At 55.2% G+C, this 8,944-nt stretch overlaps 2 protein-coding genes across 2 annotated transcripts; one reads left to right on the forward strand and one right to left on the reverse strand.

Annotated features, from left to right (window-relative positions):
- Window positions 1–2,122: 2,122 nt before the first annotated feature.
- Window positions 2,123–4,567, reverse strand: NCLIV_059380 (SJCHGC06128 protein, related; the record flags this gene model as incomplete). Its single annotated transcript, XM_003885492.1, has 8 exons — window positions 2,123–2,206; window positions 2,591–2,668; window positions 2,767–2,833; window positions 2,944–3,035; window positions 3,153–3,280; window positions 3,434–3,685; window positions 3,800–3,962; window positions 4,562–4,567. 8 exons carry the CDS (start codon window positions 4,565–4,567, stop codon window positions 2,123–2,125), a joined length of 870 nt encoding a protein of 289 aa, XP_003885541.1.
- Window positions 4,568–5,645: 1,078 nt separating this feature from the next.
- On the forward strand, window positions 5,646–8,379 carry NCLIV_059390 (conserved hypothetical protein; the record flags this gene model as incomplete). Its single annotated transcript, XM_003885493.1, has 6 exons — window positions 5,646–5,702; window positions 6,276–6,397; window positions 6,607–6,767; window positions 7,245–7,421; window positions 7,979–8,098; window positions 8,351–8,379. The coding sequence occupies 6 exons, from the start codon at window positions 5,646–5,648 to the stop codon at window positions 8,377–8,379; spliced, it is 666 nt and encodes a 221-aa protein (XP_003885542.1).
- Between the last annotated feature and the right edge of the window lie 565 nt (window positions 8,380–8,944).

Below are 8,944 nucleotides of genomic sequence, written 5' to 3' on the forward strand. Positions count from 1 at the left end.
TGAGTCGCCTGACGGGATGCTTTCATGGACGAAGGACTTCCAGTATGTGCCCGCCAAGCCAGCGGAGCCGTTCGCACCGGACTCCCCCATTCATGTGCCGGAAAGCAATGCCATACAGGAGCAACTCAGGGGCCTCCACGAACAGGAGGTAATCTGACAGACGACTAAAATGGCATTCCTGACTACTAAGCGATACCTTGCAGAATGAACTGTTCCGGGCAGAAGAAAAAGGCCCCAAAAAACTTCCGGAGGGAGTTCGCGTGGCAAGTGGACTGGCTGTTGATGACACTGGCAACCAGTCTCAGGCCTATGGACTGGCACCCGGAGAGATTACAATGCCAGGGACAGTCCCCCTCTGTCGCGCTTATTCAAATCCGGCCCTCTCTCTCACAGGTGTGTCGACACCATGGCGCCTTTATGTCTTGATCCGTCAATTAGCAACGCTTCTGGTCTTTCTTCAGACTGGGGCTCGCCTGCAAGGTGGTCTACGACAACGGAGTTCGGAATTGTTCGGTTGACTACAAGTGGAGTGGCTCCCGGTAAGAGAGCCCAACTGTAGCTGCATGACCTAGGTCTATGTACCCCTCGTACAGTTTCTTCACCCACGACACTTTTCCTCCAAGACCATGCATGCAACGCAGCCGTTGTGTCTGCTAATATCCGGTGTGAAAATAACTCAGCGGCCGGTTTGGCATTTCGGGCAGAGAGTGACGCGAACATGTACTCTGTCACAATCGACACTTCACGACAGGCAAGAGCTTTCAGTCAACCTTGTATCGGAGCTTCTACACAGCGGCATCGAAACACAGATGGTGTCACTCAACACGGTCGAAGACGGCAAACCTGCCGTGATTTCAGAAACTTTCATGTCTTACCTTCACCCCTACATGCGGCACGAATTGAAAATCGTGAGAACTTGGCCGCTTTCATGGCAGGGACGGGACGTCAGGAAAATTAGCTTCACTTTTAGGTTGACCATGGAAGGAGCGGAACGATTCAAGTCTACTTAGACCAGAACTTAGTTCTTACGCACTCAGCGCCGTACACCGGTAGGCCTAGATTGTATCTCCTACATCCTCCCTTCTCAGCCTCCTCATCTTTCTCCAGGTGTCGGCAATACCGGTGTCCTGGTGACTAAGGGGCACGCATCATTTGATAACTTCCAGCTCCTACCGTGAAAAAGTGAATAAAAAGGGTGTTACCCTTGTGGTTCAGTTAGAAAGAATTGTTTGTTGCGTCTACTCTTGGGAGGAGCAATCTGTCGCAAACAATTCAAGGTTATTCACGTATCCTCGCGAAAATACCAGCGACCGATGCGCTTGCTACTACTACTACTACTACTGCCGTCCTTCCAGCTGTTGTCGGTCCCGCCGCGCTTGTCCCACGGAACAGCATATGACGGGAAAGAGGGCCTCACCTAATACACGACCCCTAAGTCTGACATTGTCGGTTCGCGCGTGCTCCGCGACAGAATCCATGCGAGGAAAGTGTGGACAGTTCAGCGGGAGACGACCACATACAGCAGAGCTCATAGCTTCCGAGTTGAGTAGTGGTGCGGTTTCGTAACTAAAAAGCCGGATTTCACACAACACGACAGCGATGATAGGAGCATTTACGGGCAGCACTACCCGAGGACAGCAACAGCCAAGAATATCCACATCAATGCATGAGCGTTTTACGTGGAAGAACCCTCCACCTAGTATACTGACTATACGACAGAGTCAGTTGACCTGAAGTCAGAAGTTGAAAACGTGAGGTACGAAAGCGTAACTATCAAGCGGGAAATGCAGTAACACATGCTTGATGACAGAGACGCGCAGAACAGACAGGCAAGGTAAAAACCGGTTTATGAAACGGGTGGGCATGTCCGGTCCGCATTGCCCAGCTCAGGTCACTCCCGTCCCCTTCAGTCCCAGCGCGGATATCACCAGGTGCCCCGCTTTTTTTATTACCTGTCTCCGAAGGAAGACGTTGAAGCGAATACATCCACAGAAGACCGGCACCCTTTAAAAGAACGGGCAGCCGTGAAGAGCACCACAGCGGATAGAGAAACACCCCATCGTGGCAGGGCTCGGGGCCTCCCTCGAACAATCTCGAGACACCGCATCGGCGACGTTCTCGTTTACTGTGAGACGTCAGAAGCGGCCCCATCCTCTTCATCGCTGGTGTGGCGAGGGCTCTTATGATGGAGGCCAATGAAGGATTTCTGTAAACAAACACACGAAAAAAAGATCAGATGGTCTCTCTGTACTGCTACATGAGAGCCAAAAAGCCAAGACTGGTGTACCTTTTTAACTGAGCTTACCATAGGCTCGAATGTTCTCGCAAATCCCTTAAGAAACTTGTGGGAGTGTGCCCGCCAAGAATCGTATTTCTGGTGTATGCTATTCCTTAGCTTCTCCACGCTCTCATCGAAGTTGACTCCCTGCAGGGAAACACAAGCTCTTCGTTCGTTTGGGAATCCGAAAGCACGAGAGAACGAGCTGCCTCCGCAGTTCCTCAGTCAAGCAAAAAATCCGTTCTACGGTAGAACTGCCGATATTTCACGAACATGGCACGAGCAAACCGTAAAGACAAACCCCCCACTTACAAGAGGTCTGTCTGTCAAGGTAACCTTGGTCAGCTCGTCGGAAACTTTTTCGCCCCAACGTTGCATGTTCTTCTTCATCTGCAACAGAGAAACATACATGCAACAAATACTTTGTGTAAACACTTAAAGATGTGCATAGGCTGGTTTAGTTGATCCTCGGGCCGGCTTGAACCTACCTTGATGGCATTTGCCGTGGTGAACCCGATATTCATATCTTTGGGTGTAACACCTCTCTGAAGAGACCTGAATTCGACTCAGAAAAACAGCTCCAACACAATCGCATCAAACCCAGACCCACCACTCGCAGTTCGAAAGCCTACACGCGCAACACCACTCCGAAGCCTCCCTCCTACCTGTCTACGTAGTCCTCGTAGTTTTGCAAAATTCTGACAATCAAGTCAGTAGTTGAGACGCCCGCAGTTCTTTTTGTGGCCTTGAACTTTCCCTGCAACAGAATCGCAGCGCATATGAGACAGGATGTTCCCGCACAATACGTAGCGCTGCTGCAACTCTTGCACAGAGGCTCATCCTACTACGGAACCTGGACCCCCGCGTTCCTCACCGCTTCTTTCAGCCAGCCGTAGATATCGTCATCCGCAGGCGCAGTCTTCTTCTTCTTCCGCTCTCCGCGCTCCTTTTTCTCCTTGTCTTTGGATTTCTGTACCGCTTGATACGGCTCCGCATCATGAGCTGCGCGAAGCACGTGGGAAACACAGGTTGCCCGTGAGATTCGTGGGGCCCACGTTGACGGCACGTAAAAAACGCTGGACTGCGAAAAACTGGCCATCCGTTCGAGGAGCAAACGAATCGACTACGGCGTCGCTGGGAGGAGCACGCGCTTACCCACGAAGTCGATCTTGTGCTCCTCGATGAACTCCGGCGTTAGAATCCACGGGCAGGGAGCGATGACTTCGTCAACCCACTTGATATGGCGCAGCGTATCGGCGCGTTCAGCCATTGTTTGCACCGTCTGTCCTTTCAGTCGATGTGTGTCCTCGTCGGACGCCACGCCGGCAATGAGGTGCACATTTTTGAACAGTTTCTTCGCCTGCTCCAACTGTCGCATGTGGCCCAGATGCAGAAGATCGTAGACACCTGTGAAAACGCACAGGATGCCTCAACGGCACACTCCTTATGGTTCTAGGAGCATAGCGTCTCACTCTGGGCATGTTCCGCCAGTTCCCCACGCACACAAACACACACACTCACCATCCGCGTACACTCTGATGGGACGGTCCCAGTCGTTCGGATCCACCGAGGCTTCACGCTCGCGTTTCATCTTCTTGCTCGGCGGGTCGGGAGGTGGATCAGATTCATCGGTCTGAGTCTCCTTCCTCTTCAGTGGCATTCCGTCTCTCGAACCGCGAAGATCCTGCAATGCAGATTCGCAAACGGAGCTCCCTGTTGTATAAAAACTCTTTGCTTTACGAAGGCATACAGGCTTGCAGACGTGGAACGGAAAACTGACAAGAGACACCCTAGCCTTCTCGCAATCCGTTCTCCGCGCTCGAATGACTGTGGCGACCGGCGACTCGCCGTGCCCAGGAAACGAGGCGGCGAACAAGCGGCGAAGGTTTCCCCATGCACAGGACAACGTCCCGGTCCAAGGAGTAAACAGTTGGCGGAAGCGGGTGGGGAAAACAACAACGGGAAGCGAAAACCTTTCCAACGTGGCAAGACGGCGCGACCGCCGCTCTCTGTCTTGGGCGGCGCGCCGCAGGCCCACGCCGCTCTTGTCGCTGTTCTTTCCAGCACGCCCACACGAAAGCATCATGGAAGAGACAGAGCGGCCTCGCTTCCGGGAGAACGAAGGCCGCAGCGCTTCTATCTGCTTCATCAGGCCCCGTCGCTGCGGCGGCGCGCGTTTCGCAGGCGCGCGCGGCTTCCCCCTCAATGGGAGACTGTTCTGCTCTCTCCACGCACGCCGTGGTTTGCAGCGGTGTCTAAAATCCTCTGATTGCGCGCACATACCTCCATCGTTGTCTGTTGGGAACTTCACCGAGGAGCGAGGGCTATCCCTCCTCCCATGAATGCTGGGTCGGTCAATCGAGAAAAAGACGCCAGGCGCGGGCCACAGGGTTCTGGCCCTCGAAAATGTTGACGACAAAGTGAAAGAACTAGAAACGAATTGCGGACGGGCAGTTGCCGGACTACAGATATCTTTCACTGGGGTTTCGGTTGCAAAAGACAGCTGAAGTGACCATCTGTCACCAGCTGCGGCACAGAAACACGTCCTGCATGCAAACGAATGGAGAGGAACGCAAGAAAGGAAGAAGGCGAAAAATGTGCGTTTGCCAAAATGATACTGTCAAAATTTTAGCATTCCAGAAAGGGAGAGAGGCGCTAAGCGAAACGCCCTTCTTCGCGCTTTTGTCGCCAGCTGTGAAGTGCACGGGGAGCACCGCCCGAGATATCGGGGACCGAAAGACAGCGATGGCGTCGGGGTCATACCGTGCTTGACACAGAAAAGCGGTAACTTCTGGCCACTCAAAGCAAATGGAAAGTTTTTGTGTGCGACGTTCATGGCAAAGCACGGCCGAGGCGTCCAGAGACCCATCCCGCCCGTGCGAAACATGCGCCAAGGGGGGAAAAGCCGGGTAGCGCTGTGCTCGACATAGAAAAGACGTCTTTCCCCGCCTCGAAGAACACAAGACTGCTCTTAGCGCCAGGAATCGCCAGAGGCAGAGTGGCTTGCGAAACACCAAACCGATACGACATTTGCAGAAATACGTTTCGGTCGGAAAGAACCTTTTCCATTCCTTGAAACGCGGTCCGTGCCACGACGAGTTGCGACAAGACCCCAGTATGCATCTGACCTGATGTGCTGTCTCCCAAAGACAACTGAAAGTTCTTCGCCGTTGCATTCCTCGCGGAATGGCGACATGCCCCAAGCTGCGTTCCTCTGAACCCATACTCATGGCGTTCGCCGGAGTACAAACGCCACTCTCATCTGTGCTTTTTTGCCTGTGACGTTGCTCGCGTTCCCAACAGAGATCTGCTCTCCTGCAGGATCCCTCCGCGGTTGCGTTTGTGGGAACCTCCCCGTCGCAGAACTATGGACATTTCTCTGACAGGCCTTTTGGATGCGTCGGAAGAGAGAGGCGAACAGCAAGTAGGCGATGCTCGCTGGATGAGGCAACTCCGCAAGGAGGAAACATCTCTCTCGCTGGCCTCTCCGACATGACCCGTGCAGAGTGCAACCGGCTGAACGCGCCGCGGGGCCACAGAACTTCCTCCTCAGAGGCAGCTCCGTTTGCGGAAAACCCAGTTTGTGGGCAGGCGCTCTTTCTTTCTTCAAGCAACGGGCGTCCAAGGGCACATCCGGCAGCCGCGCAGCCGGGAGTTTGCTCTTGTCGGTTGTCGAGAAGGGGAGGCTCGAAACCCGAATCAAATGGCTCGGCAGTTCCGGCTTGAGAATCGAGTTCTGAGACTGCGTCTGCATAGAAACCACCGCCCGTTCAGTCTCAGTTTGTCGCTTCCGTGGGGTGTCTGATCTTGCCTCCGGGCGTCTCGAGTTTTTCGATACGCCGACCGACGCCAGGCCAGTGTCGCCTCCAGGGACACCCACGAGTGGAAACTGCCTGTCGACGGATCTGCCGCGTTTTTTGTTTGGTCGCCTGTCTCCCTTTTGAGGGAACTTGACGCCCCCCACTCTGCGCTGTGACCTGTTTGTGGTGACGCGCAGGATGGCGGCGCCGATCCCTCCGACTCGATTGTTTCCGCGATCGGCAGCAGCTTCGCGGACCTGAACCACATGATAGGCGACCAGCTGAACCAGGACTTTGAGATCGCGAACTTGCTTCCCTAGTAAGGAGCTGCGTGTACAGGTTTCGCCAACAACCGTTTCCGTAGGGGGGAACTCGGGCGCTCCAGAGCCGACCGGCTTTCGGGACAGAGACACGGCCGAAAAAGGCGCAAAACTAGGGCTCGGCGCCGCCAGAGACCACGCGACGCGTGTCTGTTGCCTTCGCGCAGAGGCGCCGCGCGACATTCTGTCCCGGTGTCTGTTTTTGCAGCGGAAAGTTCATCAGCGACATGCTCGGCCTCGCTGTCGGATACTACTCCTTCGAGACTTCCTGCAGGGGAGGCGAGTCGTATTTGGTCAACACCGTCCCCGCACCGATACGCTCGCTCCCTCCGAACCCGTTCACTGGCAACTTGAAGGACAAAGAATGCCGTGAGTGTTTCACACGTCTGGGCTTCGGGGCTCTTCCTTGCCGAACGGAGCGGCCTCGGCGTGCGCATCAGCTGTGTGGTTCTCTCCTCGGGACCGGCGGACAGCGAACCCGACTCTCCGTTTTTTCCCTCGAACGACGACCGTGGATTTAAGCCTTGCGCGTGTCCCTCCGAAAAACGGGAGGGTATACCGGCGAGGCCCGTGCCACGGGGGAAAGCCGCTGCCGAGAGCAAACTCTTTGGGGATCCGTTGTCGAGGACGACGCAGATGTGTGGAGCGGGCGCGTGCCTGCCTCTGCAAGCTCGACTGGGAGACACTGAAACGCTCAGTTTTTCTCCAGGCGCCTTCGCTGCTTGAGAACGAATGGGAAGACTCGCCACACAAGGGCTGACGGCAGAGTTGGGAACGTCTCTCCTTCACTTTTAAAGCGTGACTTGAAAGAAAGGAACTGCCTTTCTGTGGATGTCTCGTGAGCAGTGCTGGAGTGCATAAGCGCGATGAACACCGAGGAGGACGAGCTCAGAAGGAAAGATCTCTACGCGCGTTTCTGCAGCGAACACCGAAACTGCGTCTCGCCGAAGGAACTTTTCCTCTGCGCCGCGCGACACAACCGCGATATTCAACAGCTGCTTGCCACGATTGATGACGAGATCGGTGAGCTTTCCTCTGCTTTCTGGCCCGTCTGGGATGCTTCACCCCTATGTGCGACTCACGTTTGCTTGTCGGGACACGCGATAGCCTGTGTTCTGCAAGACTTTGGGATTGGCGGGCGGGAATGCCTGCGTCTCTAGAGCTTTCGACACGCACTTCACTAACAGTATCAGGCTGGTCGGACGCCTCTGGAAAGTCCAGCGACTCTGCCACACTTGGTTGGTCCGCGGCGGGTGAAGACGGCCTTTGTGTCTGTGAACGCGCTGGGTCATTTATCTCTGTTCCTATAGAACTCAGGACGGGGATTGGCCTCCATGCATCTCTGCTGAATTCCAGCGGGCAGACAGCAGGGCTCTATTGTTTGGGGGGAGGCGACAGCCACCCATTCGAAGGAGTCGAGAGGCCGGGGGTGCGCCGTTTCTTCCTTTCTCCAGCGGGAAAAAAGCCGTCTTTCCCAGCGCACATCCGTCGGCGGGGCTTCCAGCGCCGCTGTGGCAAGACGAGTTGGTATGCAGCTGTGCTGTTTCTTGTGTCCGCGGGTTTGTGCTTTCGTTGAATAGAGAAGCCGCAAGAGTACAAACTGAAGCCGATTTTCAAGACGCGCGCAGGTCGACCGTCCGAAGTTCCGGAGGATGCGAATCAACTGGAACAACTGTTGGTGGCGTTGAACAAAGGACACGGTAAGGAAGTGAGGACAAAGGCAAACGGAAAGTGTGTGGGGAGGCGCTCTCTTCAACGCGTAGGAAGGGATCCTGGCTTCGCGTATCGACCACACCGCGCCGGAGCCTCGGAGGTGGTATGCTCATGTGGAAGAAATTGCGTGTTCTTTCTTGGGGGAAATTGCGTTTTTCTCGACCGGGGCGCCTCTGGGGTCGCGCGAACTCTCTGGAGTCTTGCGGAGTCTTGTGTCCCCATGTTCGCAATGCATTCAGGCATCGTGACGCCAGGAACGAAAATCTGATGCGCTCGTCTCCCTCGCCGGCAGCTTGCCGGGAGGAGCCTGGCGGGAACTCCCTGCGAACGACGAGGCCTTTGTGCGGATAGCCCTTCTCCCCTAAGAACTTGACGCTCTGAACTGCAATGCTGTCGGCGCATCTCAAGCGAAGGCAATTGAGGACGGCAGTCTCACTTCCCCGTTGCCGTTGTTGCTTGCATCCATTCCATCGACACGGCTTTCGAGTGCGTTCAGTCACAGGTCCGAGCACGGGCCCTCAGATGGAATGAGAACGGCACTTGCTTCTTCCGTTAGCACGTCGCCAGACTCTCTTTCCGAAAGTCGCCTGTCAAACAGCCCGAGCTCTTGGTTCGGACGAAACGCCTGTGGCCGTAGCGTAGGGTGGTCGACGGAAGACACGCCCACGTTTGATGCAGTGGTCAAACAGAAGGGATGACCAGCGACGCAAGTGGAGCCGTATCTTGCACTGTTTTGGCGGGTTGTTGTCCATAACCCCTGTCACTTCGTAACCGGTTATTTCGTCCGTATAGTGGCACAGACACGGGGCACCCGGGGGCGAGTCTTCTCCATG

This window comes from Neospora caninum, chromosome XI, assembly GCF_000208865.1.
Source record: "Neospora caninum Liverpool complete genome, chromosome XI".
NCBI classification, from domain to species: Eukaryota; Apicomplexa; class Conoidasida; order Eucoccidiorida; family Sarcocystidae; genus Neospora; species Neospora caninum.